At 35.1% G+C, this 20,703-nt stretch overlaps 1 protein-coding gene across 2 annotated transcripts in view; it reads left to right on the top strand.

The window, feature by feature from the left end:
• Positions 1 to 15,407, top strand: part of DHX40 (DEAH-box helicase 40) — a 35,755-nt gene extending 20,348 nt beyond the window's left edge. For both annotated transcript variants that reach the window (XM_081028997.1, XM_081028996.1), the window contains exons 11-18: positions 267 to 347; positions 997 to 1,154; positions 8,693 to 8,807; positions 9,326 to 9,434; positions 9,882 to 9,976; positions 12,534 to 12,603; positions 12,873 to 13,101; positions 14,119 to 15,407. In XM_081028997.1, coding sequence (XP_080885123.1) covers positions 267 to 347; positions 997 to 1,154; positions 8,693 to 8,807; positions 9,326 to 9,434; positions 9,882 to 9,976; positions 12,534 to 12,603; positions 12,873 to 13,101; positions 14,119 to 14,258 — 997 coding nt within the window. In that variant the 3' untranslated portion in view covers positions 14,259 to 15,407. The remainder of the gene's footprint in view (positions 1 to 266; positions 348 to 996; positions 1,155 to 8,692; positions 8,808 to 9,325; positions 9,435 to 9,881; positions 9,977 to 12,533; positions 12,604 to 12,872; positions 13,102 to 14,118) is intronic.
• The last annotated feature ends 5,296 nt before the right edge of the window (positions 15,408 to 20,703 follow it).

The following is a 20,703-nucleotide window of genomic DNA, read 5'->3' as shown; positions in this document are numbered from 1 at the left end:
GTAAGTAAACAGGAATGATGAAAGTATTCCAGCTAAGGGAAAGCCAAAAGAATTGCTTCTTGAATTAATAGAAGAGTGTAATTCAGAAAAAGTTATTTTTCCTTTGCTGAATGCTAATCATGATCATAGAATGCTTAAAACTAAAAAAAGAAAAACAAAGCTAGAAAAATAGGACAAGTAAAACCTTTTAAAGAAATTTTCAAGTCTATATAAAATCTTACCATATTCAAGGAATGGAAACTCATTTTATATCTCATTTAACACAGGTTTCCCTATTTGGATCCACCTAATGAGAGACTTATTTTGGAAGCTCTTAAGCAACTTTACCAGTGTGATGCTATTGACAGGTAAAAACAAACAAACATATAAACCCCCCCAAAACCTGACCACAGCAGATGTTAATCTCTTTTTAAAATGGGTTCTTAATACTTTCCTGTATAAGTAGAAAATGATTTCTTTGAATTGAAAGGATTGTTTTAGCTGAAATTAGAAGTTGTCTTCAGTCTTTCTTCACTTCGATTCTGAATTTAAAAATTATACCATAAAATTATTTTTGTTTGATATTGGTGTTATTTGACAAGTAATTTCTGAGTACCGTTTCAGTGCCAGGCATTATGCTGGGTGCATCAAAATGATAGAACCAGAATCCTTGTCTCTCATGATTGTGTAATGGGGAAAGATCTAGTAATTATCATTCTCTCATTTCTTCAAGGACACTCTATGTTTCTATAACATTTTGTGTCTTTTATTATACCACTTTATTCTGCATCATCGTTTAGTGTTTTTTTTGATGTATTGGCCCTTAACAGCAGGGAATCTATCATCTTTATATTTCTCTTATCAATGACCACAGTGTATCATGTTTACTATATTGAATTGAATTTCTGGAGGTGATTTAAGGTAATCTAAATTATGTCGGATTTATTGTGAATGATGAACATTTCATTTGTACTCTCCTAAGGTAGAAAGACTTAAGAACCTTTTCTTTCTATTAAGGAGCGGCCATGTGACCAGACTGGGTTTGTCAATGGTGGAATTCCCTCTCCCTCCACATCTGACATGTGCAGTAATAAAGGCTGCTTCTCTGGACTGTGAAGATCTATTACTTCCAATAGCAGCAATGTTGTCTGTGGAAAATGTCTTCATTAGACCTGGTAAGAAGCTTATTGATTAGCTTTATTTTTTAATTAATAGACTTTATTTTCTAAAGCAGTTTTAGGTTTATAGAAAAATTGAAGGAAAGTACAGACACGCACTGTTTCCCCTAGTATTAATATCTTTTATTAGTATGGTATATTTCTTACAATTGATGAACCAATATTGATACATTATTAATTAAAGGGATCACTGTTTGTGTTGTATATTCTATGGGTTTTGACAAATCTGTAATGACACATATCCATCATTAGAATATTATACAGAATAGCACTGCCCTAAAGATACCCTGTGCTCCACCTGTTCATCTCTACATCCCTTCCCCATGCCCCTAGCAGACATTGATCTTTTTACTGTTTCCATAGTTTTGCCTTTTCCAAAATTCCATTTAGTTGGAATCATACAGTAGGTAACCTTTTCAGATTGGCTTCTTTAACTTAGCAATGTACATTTTAGTTTCCTTCATGTGTTTTTGTGGCATGATAGCTTTTTTATTGCCCAATAATATTCCATTTGTTTGGTATTTGTTTATCCATTCACCTATTGAAGGACATCTTGGTTGCTTTCAAGTTTTGACAATTATGAATAAAGCTGCTATAAACATCTATGTGCAGGTTTTTGTGTGGACATGGGTTTTCAGCTCTGCTGAATTGTATGATAGGAATATGTTTCGATTTGTAAGAAACTGCCAAACTGTCTTCCAAACCTTCCAAAAGTCTGCACCATTTTGCATTCCTACCAACAAGGAGTCTGAGAATTCGTGTTGCTCCACATCCTCACTAGCACTTGGTATTGTCAGTGTTTTGGATTTTGGCCATTCTAATAGGTAACGTAGTGGTATCTCGTTGTTTTAATTTGCAGTTCCCTGATGGCATACGGTGTTAACCTTATTTTCATATGCTTATTTGCCATTTGTATATCTTCTTTGGTGTCTGTTCAGGTCTTTTAAAATTGGGTTATTTGTTTTCTTACTGTTGAGGTTTTTTTGTGTATTTTGGATAATAGTCCTTTATCAGATATGTCTTTTGCAGATATTTTCTCCCAGTCTATGGCTTGTCTTCCCATTCTCTTTACATTGTCTTTCGCAGAGCAAAAGTTTTTAATTTTTATTTTTTAAGATTTTATTGGGGAAGGGGAACAGGACTTTGTTGGGGAACAGTGTGTACTTCCAGGACTTTTTTCCAAGTCAAATAGTTGTCCTTTCAATCTTAGTTGTGGAGGGTGCCATTCAGCTTCAAGTTGTTGTCCTTTCAGTCTTAGTTGTGGAGGGCGCAGCTCAGCTCCAGGTGCAGTTGCCATTGCTAGTTGCAGGGGGCGTAGCCCACCATCCCTTGCGGGAGTCGAGGAATCGAACTGGCAACCTTGTGGTTGAGAGCCCACTGGCCCATGTGGGAATCGAACCGGCAGCCTTCGGAGTTAGGAGCACGGAGCTCCAACTGCCTGAGCCAGAGGGCCGGCCCCAAAAGTTTTTAATTTTAATGAAGTTCAGCTTATCAATTATTTCTTTCATGGTTCCTGCCCTTTGTGTTTTATCTGAAAAGTCATCACCATACCCAAGGTCATCTAGATTTTCTCCTGTGTTATCTTCTAGGAGTTGGATGTCCATTTGTTCCGGCCCCATTTGTTCAAAAGACTAACCATTGAAATGCTTTGCTCCTTTGTCAAAGATCATTTGTCTGTATTTGTGTGGGTCTGTTTCTGGGCCCTGTATTCTCTTCGATTGGTCTATTTTTCAATTCTTCTGTCTGTACCGCACTGTCTTGATTATTGGAGGTTGTTAGTAACTTTTGAAGTTGGGTAGGGTCAGGTCTTCTACTTTGCTCTTTCCCTTCAACACTAATTTGGTTATTCTGGATCTTTTCCCTTTCTATATAAACTTTAGAACAGTTTGTGGATATCCATAAAATAACTTTCTGGGACTTTACTTGGAATATTGTTGAATCTATAGATCAAGTTGGAAAGAACTGACATCTTGACAATATTGAGTCTTCCTATCCATGTACACAGAATATCTCTCCATTTATTTAGATCTTCAGTATTTCACTGAGCATTTTTTGATTACTATATACCTAGTCCTGTGGGACATGAAACTGAGGACAAACAGGTTTTGCATTTCGTTATCCTTTAACTTAGTTGTTTGAAATAGGGAGTATATAATGTTCTTGGCTGAGAGTTAATTTCCTTTCACTGGTAAGGAAAGATAGTATGGTGAACCTTTGCCCTGTTATAGTACATTAGTAATATATTAACCTTTTTTTAAGAATCAAAAGAAATGGTGGTTTGGCCCTTGTTCCCTTAGAGAATTTGAGGTTTCCATATCTTTAAACTTCTGCTTCTTTCCTTTCTTGGTGTGTCAGTATGGGGCCCAACTTAGTTTGTCACATGTTAGCTTTGCTTTCTTCTAGTTGGGGGGCGGGGGGACCCACAGTTTTTCATTTGTAAAACCAGGGAGTTGGATGAAGGTGATCCAATTCTAATAGTCTTATAAGGCCGGAAAAAGGAAATATTTTTCTTTGTTGGAATATTTAAATAGATGAAACCAGTCTGGTGTTAGCCTCTTTTTTAGGGGGGGGGGTCACATTTTATTGAAATACAATTTCAAACTTACAGAGTTGTTGAAAGGATAGTAAAGGAACTCCTTTATACCTTTTATCTAGTTTCAGCAGTTTTTAACATTTTGCTGTACTTGGCTTAATTATTCTCTCTCTCTATATATATAATATATATGTATAATTATATGTGTATATATATACACATATATTTATAAAAATACATTTTCTTTTTCTGAATCATTTTAGAATAAATTGGAAACATTGTGCTCCTTTATCACAAAATATTTACATGCGTATTTACTAAGAAAAAGGGGAATCTCTTATTTAATCATAGTACATGTATCAAAATTAGGAAAATTTAACATTGATGTAATACAATTATCTAGTCCAGAGTTTGTGTTGAAGTTGTCCATTATCCCTAGAATATACGAAAGTTTCAGAATTGCTAAGCTATACCACTGTGAAAGGCAACCCTTTATAACTAGAGTTCAATATTTACTGCATTTTTTTAAAAAGTGAAATTTACATGTAGCAAAATGTAAGTCTTAGGTATATGATTCAATTAATTTTGTGAAATGCATGCACCCATAACCCAAACCCCTGTCAAGATATATATAGTCTTTGTATTCTGTGCTTTGATTTGATGAGAAATTTTAAGTCTTGTCTTTGTGAAGGACTTGATCTCAGTGATGTTAATGAATATGAAACATGAATTACCCCCAAAGCACTAAGGTAGCTCAGAGATTTATCAGTGTTTCTAGATTCCACACAGCAAAAATAGAACTATAAATAAAGCAGTAGCCTTTTCTATTGTTATGTTAGTTTCAGGATTGGGTTTATTTTCCTTAGACCTAGGCCGCTTTTTAAAAAAATAGATAATATGTGTGTTGTTATTGTCAAATATATTACATTTCTATGTTATAGGACCAACAGTACAATTTTATAGATAATGTTTCATGTCGTTTCTTTTTAAATCACATAAGGGAATATAATTAAAAAATCGTATACTCTTTTTTATTTTCATATATATTTACTTTTACCAGTACTGTTTTTTTAGTGTCACTCAAATTACCGTCTGGTGTCACTTCCTTTCATTCTGAATAATTTCCTTTATTATTTCTTACAAGGCAGGTATGCTAGCGATAAATTCTCTCAGGTTTTGTTATATGAGAATGTCTTTGTTTTGCCTTCATTTTGAAATATAGTTTTGCCGGATATAGGATTCTTAGTTGACAGTTGTTTTCTTTCAGCACTGTGAATATATCATCCCTTAATCTTCTGGCCGTTATCATTTCTATTGAGAAGTCAGTTGTTAATTTTATTGGAGTTCTATTGTGAAAATATCATTATTCTTTTGCTGCTTTTAGTAGTTTGGCTATTATATATCTGTGGCTCTCTTTGGTTTTATCTTACTTGGAGTTCATTAAACTCTTTGAATGTGTAGATTTTTTTTTTAAGTAAATTGTGGAATCTTTCAGCTATTGTTTCCTCAAAAAGTTTTCTGCCCCTTTCTCTGCTCTCCTTTTGGCACTCCCTGTGCTTAATGGTGCCCCACATTTCTCTGAGACTGCTCATTTTTCATTTTGTTACCTCTTCTGTTCTTTGGATTGCACAATCTCCCTTGATCTATATTTTGATGATTCGCTCTTCTGCCTGTCAAAATCTACAGTTGAGCCACACTGAATGAAGTTTTTATTTTGCTTATTGTACATTTCAACTCTAACAGCCAGCAACTGATTGGTTGGAGGTTGTACCTCGACCCCTTAAGCCAGTGATGTTTTTACCCTTTACTATTGGATCAGTGTTGTGTGGTTTGGAGACAGCTTTCACGGTTCAGGGAATTTATGGGTTTGTCCTATCTTCAGCCAAAACCAGAGACTTAGATGTTCCCTTTCCTTTTGTTCCTCCAAAAGTACAACCTTGGGCATCTGCACAGTCTTCCAGAACATTGGACAACTATAGTTTTAGCAGGTTTCTCTGATCTGTTAAAGTTTGGCTGCTCTGCCACGTTTAGGACCATACCAAACTGTTAAGTCTCCACTAATTGCTCTGTTGTTTTTGACAACGCCCTAGGGCATAAATTGTTCCAAGGTCTGATCCAAATGAAGTTGAGCATCTTTGCAGGGGCAAACTATTGCCAGTTTTTGACAGTGTGTCCCCACCCTGCTCTGGGAAGAATCCCTGTGCTGTGGAGCATTAACTGGGGCTTGACTGGGAACCTGCTCATCACTGGCTGCCCCTCCTGGCTCCTCCCCATAGAGCAGAAGCTTGAGGTGGGAGGTGGTGGGAAGTTGAGCTCCCACCTCTGACTAGTATGTATCTTCCTCAGCACAAAGTTTGGCAAGATGGGCTCTGTGGATATTTACTGGCTGCCACAAAAATAATACCTGAGTAGCTCTAGGAAACCGGTAGTAGTGGGAGCTTCTCCTCAGCTGCTGAACTCACTGGAAACAGCTCTTCTACAATAGAGCTGCAAAGAAACGGAGGGCTGCACTGTCCTTAACTGTTCCCCCATTCATTTAGCTGCTCAGCCTTGCTCCTCCCTACAAGTAGGAGCTGTGGGTGAAAAAAAGGGTGCCACTCTCAGGCTGCCAAGCCCTCTGGAATCATCTTTCTTCACACAAGCTTTGGGGGGATGAGTGTCATTCCTATTTGAATGCAACGCTTCCTACTGTTCTTAGGAAATTCCGTAGATTCAGTCACTCGCCAGAGACCTTGAATGACTGTCTTTTATACTTTTGACTAGTTTAATAGATGTCTCTCTGAGAGAGAGTTTCTGCCTACCTCTTCATACCACCATTCCCAATATATGTATATAGTTAAAAATTCAAACACAACAAAAATTAAATTATAGTCTTTATAGGTTAAGCGGTCTCTTCTGGCTTGGGTTTTAGTCATTATAGGTCACCTAATTTAGTTTACTATATACTTATTGGTAAAACTGGCTAGTATTCTCAGATATAACATTGAATCTCGATTTTAAACATCAAAATGATGATCTTGTCAACATTTTTAGTAACCTCTTTGGCTGTAGTAAACTGTCCACAATGTCTGTTATTATAGATATAGCTTTAGAAGTCAGACAGTGAAGTGAGAGCTGTTAAATTAAATATTTTTTAAGCGGTGAAGAGTATTGCCTTAAAGTAGAAAAAATTTAAAATAACATTAAATTATTTTTAAAGTTTTTCTTTTAATTATTTTAACTGTGATATTTTTAGAAATAAAGGGTACTTTGTTGGTATGTGACACCTATAGCCTTATTCGACCACTTCAGTTCTGAGGACCATTATTGAAACTCTGTGTAAGTTTTGTTTTCTGATTGATTGCTGTATAGAGAAATATTGAATTACTTTCCCAAAGGGAGTTTAGCTAATATAGCCTTGTTTTACTGCTTTAGCTTTTTATTTATAGTTTTTGCCTCAGTAGCATCTACCTATATGCATGATGTAAAACTGAATAGAATTTTATCTGGGGAAAGAGAATAAGTTAAAATGCCAAGTCTACCGGGAAAATAATTAAAGATGGATAGTCAAACTGTTGTTTAGTCAGAGGATAAACGTGCTGAGATTGTAGGAACTGTGTATGATATGAACTTCAACATTACTGTAGTCTCCCTCCTTTTGTCTCTAGCAGCTTCCTTCAGTGTTACCCAGGTAACATAGGTAGAAGCTACTTAAAAGTCTGGGATGGAAGTCTTTATATCTTTATGAGTATTTTTTAAAAATCAGGTTGCTTTCCTCCTAATACCAGGAACTGTAGCTTTACAGATTCCCATTGTAGTTTATATAAGTACTGCTCCCTGAAATCAGGCAACGTGATACCTCTGCTAAATCTAGCTGTGATGGGTATACTGAATGAATAGGAATTGTGGTATGATGTGGTACAATGAAGGAAGGAGCCCTAGGAAATTTTGAAAAATGGGACTGAAAGATTAGCCTGGGTAAAGTGTTATGTGGTAAAGTGTTATGGGCAGTCCTGGGTAGAATTGGGTCAAAGTCAGTAACAGACAGTCTCAAAAAGAAAATGTTGAGCAAAAGAAACAAGACAAATAAAGTGCTTTTATACAAAGTTTAGAAACAGGCAAAACCCTTCTTTGGGGTTAGAAGTCATGAAATAGTTGCCCTTGTGGAGGTTAGTTATTGGAAGGAGAGCAAAAAGAGGGCTTCGGAATGTTGATAATACTCTATTTGTTGATCTGCAGGTTGGGTACATTAGTATGGTATGTTTATTGAGTTGTTCAGTTATGACCTGTGTAGTTTTCTGTATGTATGTTATATACTTCAATATAAAGTTAAAAAAGAAAACTAAAAAGTTCATAGTAGTTCAGTTCTGCCTATATGGATGTCCTAATTGCCCATAATTAGGAATTGGATAAATAGGGAGGGACTTGGTTAAATTGTGTTATGTTCCTTATACCCCTGGGGAATATGATGTAGCTATTTTGACAAGGAATAATTCTGTATGTACTGACATGAAGCTGTTATTAAGTGAATAAAGGAAGTTTCAGAACACACATCCCATTTATGTAAAAATAAATCACTATATACATATGCTTATTATATACATAGGAAATATCTTGAAGGACACACAGTAAACTGGTTAGCCTTGAGGATTGGTTTATGGGTAATGTGACAAAGTGTAGAACATAGAACTTTGACACAATTTTTAAACATGTAAGCATGGGTTACTCTTATGATAAAAATGAATTTAAAAAAATTCCAAATACTATTTTAAAGGCAAATGGATTGGGAGAAATAATGTTACTATTCTAGTAAAATCTCAGGAAGTGTCGTTAAAAGAAGAAAAAGAAATTACAGAAATTACGGGAGGAATTAGAGTTCCCCCCCCCCCCGAAAGAGTTAATATAGTTGCACTTTATTCCACCCTAAAGGGCTAGACGGATTTTAATGAGCTTGAATAAACAAAGTAAATGTAAACACTTGATGTAAAGTAGAACTAAATCGCTTCTCCAATTGTCATTTTAGTTGATCCAGAGTACCAGAAGGAGGCAGAACAGAGACATAGAGAACTGGCAGCTAAAGCTGGAGGATTTAACGACTTTGCAACTTTAGCTGTCATCTTTGAACAGTGCAAATCAAGGTATGTGAGTTCTATGTACTGGAAATTGTCAATTTGAAATATAGCTCCAATATGTACTTACTGTCGTAGGTGACTGCAGAAAATTCGGTTCAGTGAGGATGATATAGACCTCAAGGTATTTTTATGAACATTAGTGAGATTTATCTATGTCAGGTGACTGTTAACTCAGTAGGCATTTATTGTATAATATTAGTTCTCTTCTCTCCCTAAACCTTTCCAGAAAATGACCTTATGGAATTTTGGTTCTATATAAGTAGCTCAAATGAGAAAATGATTGGATATTTGTTAAAGCGTGTTATTAAAAAGATACCCATTTGCAAATTATTTTTTAATTCACTTAGAGATACCTGCATTAATTTGTTTTTTCAAATTCTTTAAAGTGCTTTTTTCAGTAATTGGACAGGTCTCATAAAAGGGCTGACAGTTGCTTATGGGTTTCTAGTTTTGTAATAGAAATGAGATTGTTAGACTTTCACTTATAGAAGATATTTTTGAGATACTGGTATTTTGTTTTACAGTGGAGCTCCAGCTTCGTGGTGCCAAAAACATTGGATTCATTGGAGGTGCTTATTTTCTGCATTTCGTGTTGAAGCTCAACTTCGAGAACTGATCAGGAAGCTTAAACAGGTGATTGTTATAATGGCTTTTTCCTTGAGTAGCATTTTGGCAAGACCCTCTGAGTACCAAAATCATATAAATTATGAGATACTCTAGTCTGGCTTGTGGGAACAGGCACCATTCCTAATCCTGTGTGAGCACCAAGCATTGTAATCTCTTATCTTTGTAGGAGGCTCTTTTCCTGGCTTTGGGTAGTTTCCTCACATTTCTATGCTGATCAGTACTCACCTTTTATTTCTCAGAGATCACTAACCCTTATTGCATGATATACAGTATTTTGGAAATCATTACTTCATATGTTTTGTCTATTTTTTGGTTGTTTCAAGCAGAAGGGGAAATCTGGTCCCTCTTACTCCATATTGGCCAGAAACAGAATCTTTAGAAATACTGACTTTTCAAAAGAAAAGATTAAATTATTCTGTGAGATTTACCACCACATATATATTCTTTCAATAGCAAAGTGATTTCCCAAGAGAGACTTTTGAAGGCCCTAAACATGAAGTACTACGAAGATGTCTCTGTGCAGGTTATTTCAAAAATGTAGCCCGAAGGTAAGCAATATGAGCTTGACTACATTATTGAACTATTTAGTATTAAAGATTGATGGTTTGATTTAAGCTCTGTGATTATGATGACATCAGCTACGGTGAACCTTTTCATAACTTGTGCAGGGGGAGCTGCAGTGATGCAGAGTGGGATGTTGGAGTTCAAGTGGGGTGACGGCGGGGTCTGTAGGACAGCTGTTCAGCACAGGGTGTCAGTGCCTACGTTGAATTACAAGGCTTCTTGTAAAGGGATGGCTCTGTGGAGTATGAAAGCCAAACAGGTTGAGGAGGCATCCCGGAGGAAGGGAAAGTTGGTGTGGGGTGTCAGGGCCTGAGCAGGATGGGAAAAGCATTCACATGGGCATTGTTCAGTGCTTAGTGTCAGAGTTTGAGTGTAGTGAGAGAAGGCATCTCTTTAGGGAAAGGGGTAACAGTGGTGGTGATGGGAGATTCGTTAGATACAGAGGAACTGATCACATAATTAAATATATTAAAGATAATGGCGTAGGGAGTTAGAAATATGGAAAGGGAGACAACGAGAAGGAGCTTTGTGGTCCTGGAATGGAATTTCAGGGTATCATTGTGAACGTATGTTTTTTTAATATAGTTGGATGGGTAGATAGAAATGGGAATAAAAATAGATATTACTGTGTGTATATATAACATATATGTGTGTCTATAAATATTTATATACACATATACCCTAGCTCTGAAATGGACTGGGAGCAATGACACCATTATAGCAATGAATATACATAGTACCCAGATCTTGACTTGGAAAAACCATCTGCCGCATAAAGGACTCAGGGCTCTTTGGAGAAATAGGACTGGGAAAGAACAAGATGAGCCCAGAACATCTTACTTTGCCAGCAAGCAAAGAAGTGATCACTGAAGGTTGAGGCCGTGTCAAGTACACAGAAGCCAGTTTGTATAGGCCCCAACTGATCAAATGTGGAAAATTTTGAGCATCAAAATAAATAGATAGTAAGGGTTTATACAATCCATTGCATAAAATGTGAAATCATGGGTCTGTAATCATAAATTAATAAATGAGTAAATTAAAAGTTTAATGACAAATGGAATTATTTACGTAGTTGAGCATCTCTCCACAAAATTCTTGTTAATTACAAGGGAAAAAGTAACTTTTCAGTGGAGAAGCCTGGCAGATGCTTCTCCACTGAATCAAGCAATCAAAGTGAATATTACCAGTTTATGAAACAAATCAAAATTGTGTTCTTCTTGATAGGATATAATGAAAACACAGCATCACTTCTGTGTGATATTCCTGCCAGAGATGCATAACCTGAATCTAATCATCCTAAAACAAACAAACTCACATTGAGGGACATACTACAATATCACTTAACCTTTAAAGGTGTCAAGATAATGAAGGTCAATGAAAAACGGGGGGAATATTCCAGAATGAAGGAGACTAAGAGGACATGAAAAGTAAAGACAATACATGTTTCTGAATTGGATCCTTTTGCTATAAAGGATATTAAGACATTTGGTAGAATTTCAGTGGGGTCCGAAGAAATGTTAGTCATGTATCGTGTTAATTCCCTAGTTTTGTTGGTTGTATCATGGTTATGTAGGTGATTGTCCTTGATTATAGGAAATGCACGCTCAGGTATTTGGGGATGATGGGGCATAGGTTGGGAATTAACTCTCAAATGGTTCAAGTAAAGATTTTTATACTATACAAATACCGGGGATGCCAAAAAAATGTATACACGTGACTTGAATTCGTCTTTTGTTATTGGTATATATTGAGTATTACAATTTTAATACAGTTTTTTCCTTTCTTAAAATGTGTATACATTTTTTTTCGGCACCCTCTGTATATACTGTACAGATATATAAACAAATAATTATAATGCAGTCTGATCTGGGTTATAATAGGAATATATATATAAGTTCTATAGGAAATCAGTTGTGATGATTGAATGAGGGTTATTATTTTGACAAGTTTTTGGAATAACATTTATTTAGGGAAGTATAGAAGAGGATAAGAATTTGATATGAAGAACATGAATTAGAAAAAGTATAGATGAGATGTTCTAATTGTCAGATTTTAGAATGGTGAAACTCATACGTTGAAAAGGAGATGTAACATAATATAATATAAAGAATACTATATTTAAGTTAGAAGACTTATGTTTGGGACTTGCTTTCACCAAACATTAGCTCTGTCACCTTGAGAAGTCTAGCTAACTTTTTGAATCTCAGTTTTGATCATAAAGTGCCTGGCTCTCAAAACTTACAGGTTCTTTTGAGCCTTTATTATGAAAACATTTTTGAAACTCTAAAACACAAATACAATATTATTGTTAATATTACTACTTATTAACCAAAAATGCTTATACTTAACTGAAATGACTGTTTAAGTTGTATCATTAATTTTAGATGAATTGGCAGAGAAATTATAGTGACAGTTGAATAAACCTGTTTATAGTATTTTTTGTAAGAGAACATATTATAATAGTTCGTTGTTTGACTTAGTGCTTTACTTGTTTGTTTTACAGTATTGTCTTTATCCTTTGGTTTTTTTTTTTGTTTTTAGATCTGTTGGGAGAACGTTTTGCACAATGGATGGGCGTGGAAGCCCAGTTCACATTCATCCTTCCTCAGCAGTAAGTACCTTATTTTTAATAAAGAGAAGAACTTTGTAAAGGTGTAGGAATAAGTAATATGTAAATGTCTTCTATTTTTCACTTTGAGGTTAAGTTTAGCATACGTCTATATTACACAAAACTGAAAAGGTGTTGAGTAGGCCCATATCTCCTGTTTGAAGAATACAGGGATTAATTCAGAAGAGTTTGGTCTATTAGTATTTGATTGGTCTAATGTGGAATAAGGCAGTTTATTGAGTTATCATCCTCAAATGAATTCTTTTGTATAGCTTCATGAACAGGAAACCAAACTTGAATGGATAATTTTTCACGAGGTATTAGTTACCACCAAAGTCTACGCAAGAATTGTGTGTCCAATCCGTTATGAGTGGGTGAGAGATTTGTTACCCAAGTTGCATGAATTTAATGCACATGATTTGAGCAGTGTGGCCCGACGTGAAGCAAGAGAAGATGCAAGAAGGAGATGGACAAATAAGGAAAATGTAAAACATCTAAAGGGTGAGTGTATCACTTGTTCTAGTGATATTAGTCCAGGGAACACAAATGTCCAAATTCTCATATAATTACAGAAATATTGTTACATGGCTTAGAGTCTGGCTCTATCTACTCAGAAAGGAAAGAGCTGTCATGAGTCTCAGACTTAGTTATTTTGACTTCCTTCTTTCCTTTCAGTTAATCTTGTTTTTCTTAACCCCTCTATCCAAAAACATTATTAACAACAGTATGGACTGAGATTTTACCATGTGCTGAAAGCTTGTATTTCCCCCATTGAATTTTCACAATAACCCTATGACATAAGTACGTATCTCCATTTACAGAAGAAGTATTTAGCAGTGTGTAATTTGCTGAAAATCCCATAGCTAATAATTGGTTCATCTGGATTCTGAATCCAAGAAACCTGATTCTTTGTCCTGTACTCTTTTTTAACTATTACACCATACTGCTTCCCAGTATACTTTACTATTTTTATTTGGTTTATAAAATTTTGTGAATTGTTACTTCAGAAGATCTTTTATTTTCCATAAAATGTTAGGTCCCTAGTTGGAAGGCTGAAACAGTTGGGATACTGATCTAGGACACAAAACTTATTTCTCAGCTCACACATATTTCTTATTTGAGAAATAAGAAAACTTATTTCTTAGTAAAGCTTTTGGAAGCTGATTGATGGAGCAAATTATATTATCCTTACTTGACATCCCTGAGAAATAGAATGGTGAGAAATTTTGCTCAAGATCATAGAACAGCCATGTTAGAAACATTAGACATATGCTTTGTTGCAGGGTGTAACTGCACTACATGCTTGAATAGGGTCAATTTTTCTGACTCCTTAGGACTCAGAAAACTGACCATTTTTTAACCATAGAATGCATTCTGTTTTTTTTGAAAGGACAGAATTTATTTTTCTTTTTTCTCTATAACATTAAAAAATCAGGTCATCTTTTTCTCTTTAACCTGAATTTCTAGTACTGAATCTCAAAACTAAAGTTTTACTGAATTAATTTGTAATGTTTTCAGATGGAATATCAAAAGAAGTCCTAAAGAAAATGCAAAGAAGAAATGATGATAAATCCATATCAGATGCACGTGCTCGTTTCCTTGAGAGAAAGCAGCAGAGGTCCCAGGATCACAGTGACACACTGAAGGAAACAGGCTAAGCAGTCAACCCTCCAATTCAGGAAGTAGGAAAAGCAGCCAGGAAGTGTGCTTCTACTTTGCCATTTATGTCAGCACTACCAAGAGGGAAGTGGTCAGCAGCTGTCATTAGCATACGAGCTAAAAGTAAACCAAAGCTCGTCAATACTAATAAATGGAATTTTCAAAGGAAAGATTGGATTGCCATAGTCGTAGGTAATATTGTATGAAACCAATGAAAGACAGGACATGTGACATTTTTTCCTCACTTCAATTTTGCTGGCCTTAACTGGTTTCAAATGCTGTTGTTGAGATATTTTCAAACGACATTGAATTGTATGTAATCAACATGTATTCCATTTGCATTGACGCATTAAAAATTATTTTCCTTAAATCTCTTTAAGGCCTTCTTGTTGCTGTTAGAATAGTATTATATCAGGTTATCAGGTATGTGACCATTTCCTTCAGAAGGCTGAACATAAGAGGTTGTTACTCAGCAATACTTAGATGTCTAACTGTTTAATTGCTAAAGAGCTTTATAGATATTTAGAGAAAAAAGTTAATCAATTAGTAAATAAGAAAATTGCCTATGGCAAGATTCTTTGTTGAATTAATATTAATCCTTAAATTGATTTTTCTGGGATTATACAAATTCCTTTTTATATAAAAGTATATTGTTTAAAACAGTAGCTATAGCCATTAACCAAAGGACAGATGATATATATATATGTTCTTTTTTTAGCTGTCCCTGCATACTTGTATCAGCACCATGTATGTAGGTATGACAGTGTTTCAAACAGCCCCTCCACCTGGCATACTCTCTTGCCTCCAGCTGCTTGGGTAGGACCACTTAAACATCTATTATGCCAATCTTGAGATGGGATTTTCAAAGCAGCCAACACTACATCACCAGTGTCTCAAACTGGAAACTTGAGGCTAATTAGCATCACACTCAGGCCACATTCAACACTTGCCCACTCTGTTGTTTACTGCCTTGTATTCTAGTTATTTGTGTACTTGTCTCCCCCACTAGATTATACGCTCCTTGTGGGCAGGGACGATGTCTTTTTCATCTTTGTATCTTTCATGGCACCTAGCACAGTGCTTTGCACATAGTAGTCACTCAATGTTTGTTAAATAAAGCTATTAGTGTCATTAAAATTCAAAAGGCAGTATAATGTGTGTTTTTAGATTTATTTTGTTTTTTGGTAAAAACTAAGAATCTAATGTTTTTATAGGTGACTAACACTTTTGCAGTTATTTCCTTTGGCAGCTAAACAGTTTTCTGTTCAATATTAGAAACTTGAAGCCTTTATTGAAAAATCACATGTGGACCATGTGTTTGTTCTTGAAGTAAGGTGAGTGGTGATGGTTTCTGTGAACATTCCCAGAATTGTTAATTTGCTCATTTTAATCTTCAGTGCTCCAGACACTGTTTCAGCACATTAGTCCTGTCAGTTTCTCTTCTCAGGTATATGTATCTTTGCATTTCCTAGATGTGGATTCTTGGAATGAAAGCTCTTTTATTTCAGTACATATTTATTAAGCACACAACCTGAATCTATAGTCCATACTCAAATTTCATTAATTCTCCCAATAATGTCCTTTGTAATTTCCCCTGTTCAGGATCCAGTTAAGAATCATGTATAATTTTTAATCTGGAAAAAGTCCTTAGTCTGTCTTTTACATTTAACATTTTTGAATAATATTTTTAAATAATGCAGGCTAGTTGTTTTATAGAATGTCCTAAGTTTGGGTTTCTCATGGTTATGCATTTTTGACTGGAATACTGCATAAGTGGTAACAGTGTCTTTCTCAAGACATCCAATTTGGAGGCACGTGGTATTTGCCCCTTATTGATGATATTAATTTTGATTAGTTGGTTTCAGTGTTTTTTTTATTTCTTCAATTTAGTTACTCATAAGTAATTTGGGGGAGGGATATTTTGAGATTATGTGAAGTAGCCTATTCCTCATAAATTACCATCCTGTGGGTTTTCATGAACTGATGATTCTTACCTGAATGAATTTTATTCATATGGTTGAAAAATGGTGATTTTTTTTTCTAATTCTTTCCTATATTTATTTGTTGGCATTATATTATAAGGAAGAGCTTTCCTTGAAGAAGAATTTCCGATAATCAGATGTGTGCTAGGAACTGCATAGATCAAGACAATTAGAAAGCAGGGGGTATCTGAGATAGGTGGCAAACTGTACAGTTTATTTGGTGCATAGAGTATATATAGGAGAGTAATAAGATGAAAATGTTGGTTGAGGACAGATTATGGAAGGCTTTGAAAGGCACATTATGGAATTTGGGTATTTTCTGTGCTCTATGTAAATATATTGGAGGGGAATGGATGACATCATTACAGCTTTAAGGTAATTGTGAAAATGGTGTCAATAAGAGGAATTTATTTCCATTGAGAGGGCTGTGAGAAATAGTATGAAGGGAATAATACCGGATCTAGTTAAGATGAAAGAGCTTTGGAGGAAAAGTGGTGGTTATAAAGTTTGTTCTTAAAAGAATGAGGATTATATCCTGGAAGTACACACTGTTCCCCCAATAAAGGCTTATTCCCCTTTCCCAATAAAATCTTTAAAAAAAAAAAAAAAAGAATGAGGATTCATCTTCAAATTACTAAATGAAACAAAACAAAAAGAAACAAATGAAGACAAATATTATCATAGAATATTGGGCAAAGAACCTGGTCAGTCACTTTATAAAGAGGAAACACAAATGGTCAATAAAGAAGATACTGAATCTTCCTAGTAATTAGGAAAAGACTGTTGAAAATAACAGTGAGATGCCATCAGGTTGGCAACAATTCTTTTCCATCAGATTGGCAATAATATGTCTGAAAAGTATTGACATAGAATAAATTGTTCTTATTTTAGAGAACATTTTGGCACTGTCTCGTGAAGTTGAAGGTGTGTATAACCTGTGACCCAGCAAGCTCACGGAACTCTGAGATTATATAAAATACTCTGTTTCTCATAAAATGTGACTCCCATAGATTTAGCATCAGTTGATTTATGTTGAATACATTAAAACCTTTAAAATAGAGCATTCATAAAAATGTTATATATTCCATTGTTTCTATAGTAAAACATTGAAAACAATATACATATAGCTATCAATAGGGAAGTGGTTGACTAAATAGGGGTATGTTTTTATGGTCAAATTCTTTACAGCACTGAAAGTGATATTTGAGACTCCTGATACCTATTCCTGAACTGCTTCGCAGAACAGATAAACCAGTTTACATTCCTAACAGCAATGTAGTAAAGTGCCTGTCTTACTGCAGCTTTGTAATCTCAAAAATATTATTTTAATTAAAGACCAAAAAAGGTGCCTCATTATTTTGTTAATTTACATATTTAGATATTCCCCCATTTTTCCTTATGTTTAAATTGTCTACAAGAAATAAAATTAACTCATTTGACTTTGATAAGGCCAGACAGTAAATATTTTAAGACTTTTGGGTCATAGTCTCTGTTGCAACTACTCTATTGTAGTATAAAAGCAGCCATACATAATACATAAACAAATGCGTATGTCTGTATTCTAATAAAACTTTATTTATGGACAACGAAATTTCAATTTTATATAATTTTCATGTCAGGAAATATTCTTTTGATTTCATTTTTTTAATCACTTGCATTCTAATCCAGGGTAGCAACTTTTCATATGCCTAATTAAAATTATTTGAAAGAAAAAAATCTTAATTTCATGAAATAACCGATTTTCCTGGTTTTTACCTTTTCCTCATAGCAGAACTGATGGGATTGAGCATAATGTCAGGAATCAATAATTTAAAATTTTAATCTTTAGTCTCCCAAAGATTTTCAAAATAATACCTATTGGTTGTTAGCTGTTCCTTTAACCTTAACATATGAATACAAAACTCTTGTGAAGCTATATAAGATTTTTCAAAGAATCACATATTCATGATAAAATCTCTGTATGTTTCTTAACCTAATATTACTTGGTGCTCAGCTGAAACATAGGAAATGAGATCGGTCAAACCAAAATATAGCTTAGCACCCAGTTTGGTGCTTTTTGTATGTGGTGGTATTTAGAAATGATTGTTGTGCCAACTCTGGGTGTGATTATTAACAACATAAGTTAGCCAAGCCTTCGAAACAAATAGGTGGTGCAGTCAATAAATGCTATAATAGCTTGAGAAGTAGGGTAAATAGATTTTAAACTTAGTTTTTAAGGTAAAGTAGGACTTGGACTACAACAAAAAAGACAGGATTTGTGTGTTTGGGGCAAGGAATGAGAGTTAAATAGTGGAAAGATTATCAGTATCACCTCGAAAGGGGCTTTTTTGAAGTGTTTTGCAGTTTCTAGTCTATAATTTGGGTTAACACTTAGTAGGTCAAATGAAGAATAACTTGAGTGCCACTCATTTTGCAGATAGGAAAATTTGAAAGTCATCTTGGACTGGGGATTTCCTTTTAAAAAGTGTGCAACATTTATAGACTGCCATTGCATGCCAGCTCAGTATCCCAGTAGTTCCTTTTCAAGAAATGGAATTTTTAAATTTATATTAGTTTTTTTATTGGGGAACAGTGTGTTTTTCTAGGACCCATCAGCTCCAAGTCAAGTCACTGTTTTCAATCTAGTTGTGGAGGGCACAGCTCAGCTCCAAGTCAAGTCGTCGTTTTCACTCTAGTTGAGGGTGAAAATTCCCATGTGGGAATCGAACCGGTGAGCTGGGTGTTAGGAGCACTGTGCTCTAACCAACTGAGCCAACCTGCCACCCCAGAAATGGAATTTTTAAGGCCTCCTCAGGAAGGAGGCGTGTAATCTCATCTCTACAACTGATCTAATGGTTAGCTAGATAATCTGAAAATATAGAGATGATAAAGGGCTGTCTTTATCAGATTTTTATTTTCACCCTGTGGAAAGGTTTATCTTGGTATACCTAACCTGAAGAGACCTTTTCATTTTTCATGCCTTTTAGTGCTAACAGGGTTGGTTCAGAAAAAAATAAAATTTAAATCAATAACCATGAGGTAGGTTCATATGAATGCTACATATTTTCATTACTGGAGTGTTATAAATAGTAGTTGTATGATTGTATACATTAAACTCAACAGTTATTTGGAATATGAGCAACCAGGAAAAGAAAATAACCCGGTTTTGGGTTCATTTTACATAATCCTCTTTTATCAGTCATGACATGTTGAGCTAAGGCAATTTTTAAAAAGTCATTTCTAGTGTGTTCTAAATTTGGTACATACTTGGACCAGGCAACATTTGCAGGAGTATTGTACAAAAAAGTCACAGTGATGAACCTGAGGCCTTTTTAAGTTTCATAATTGCTTTCCCTACATAAAATTTTTTTTAAAGCCTTTTCCAAAGATTTTAACATTTTTCCTTTTTTGTACTGAAAAGTGTTTGTTGACCACGTAAATTAAATTTTACACTTCCTTGAAACTTAGCTATTATTCAGTTAACGAAAACTTTGTTTACTAAATCTCAGTCCTTAATCATTCTGTTCTGAAGTAGAGTTGACTACCATAACAAGGTCGCATATGTGTACATTGCCACTGATGGGACTACCTACCCCTGGAGTGTGACAGAATTTTAAGATTACTGAGAGAACATGTTTATGGGTCATGCCTTGTTTTGAATTGGAGACAGTAATAACTCTAGAAAGTGAAAAGACAGTTCCACATGTTTAGAAAGGAGGAAAAAAAGTAGCCTTTAACAATCATTCCCACGCCTTGAGCCTCATTGCCCTTCATTCTATAGATCCTCTCAAGCTTCTTGTGACTTGTTTTTGGTTGTACAAGAGATGTTGTGATGTGGCATCTGACCCCCTATTGATTACCAGAGTTATAACTTCTGGGTTTTCTGTCCACAATGCTCTGTATTTGAACCAACCTTCCTGAGATGACTTTGTAAGGTAATGTTATTATAAGCCACTTTATTCCTTTGCTGGGCTCTGATTTAACCTTTAGAAAACATGCGAGGGGCCTGTGTAATATGTATGACTAGATTCCAGACCGTATTCCCACAGGACTAGTCTTGGCTATCCTGACATGGAATAAAGATTCACTATAGATCTTATTGCCATCTTTGATACATTATAAACTTGTCTATGTAAATTAAGTTTAGGGCAAGCCTGAGTGAATGATACTGAGTATCCGAGTTAAGTTCGAGTCCATTTCATTCTAAAAAAGGCCACAAATTTTTTTTTCTTCCTTTGTATGTCCTTTTGGGTAAGCGTTGCCTATAATCAGTGCCTTATACAGGGCTAAAATAAAGCGAGCACTGTATGTTGACTGATACCTGAGCCACTTACTGTGCGTTTGATGTACTGCCCTTGATCTAATCCTGCTGGGATTCGTATCAGTGGCCCTAAGGGGCTGAGATGTTTCAAAGCTGCGGTTTAAATGGCAAACCACTTATCTTACTTGGGTAATGCTCAAGTATATCCTGTTTGGTTTCGCT

The sequence above is a fragment of the Rhinolophus hipposideros genome (genome assembly GCF_964194185.1).
Source record: "Rhinolophus hipposideros genome assembly, chromosome: 20".
Classification (NCBI taxonomy): domain Eukaryota; kingdom Metazoa; phylum Chordata; class Mammalia; order Chiroptera; family Rhinolophidae; genus Rhinolophus; species Rhinolophus hipposideros.
This window is presented reverse-complemented; position numbering and strand designations above follow the sequence as displayed.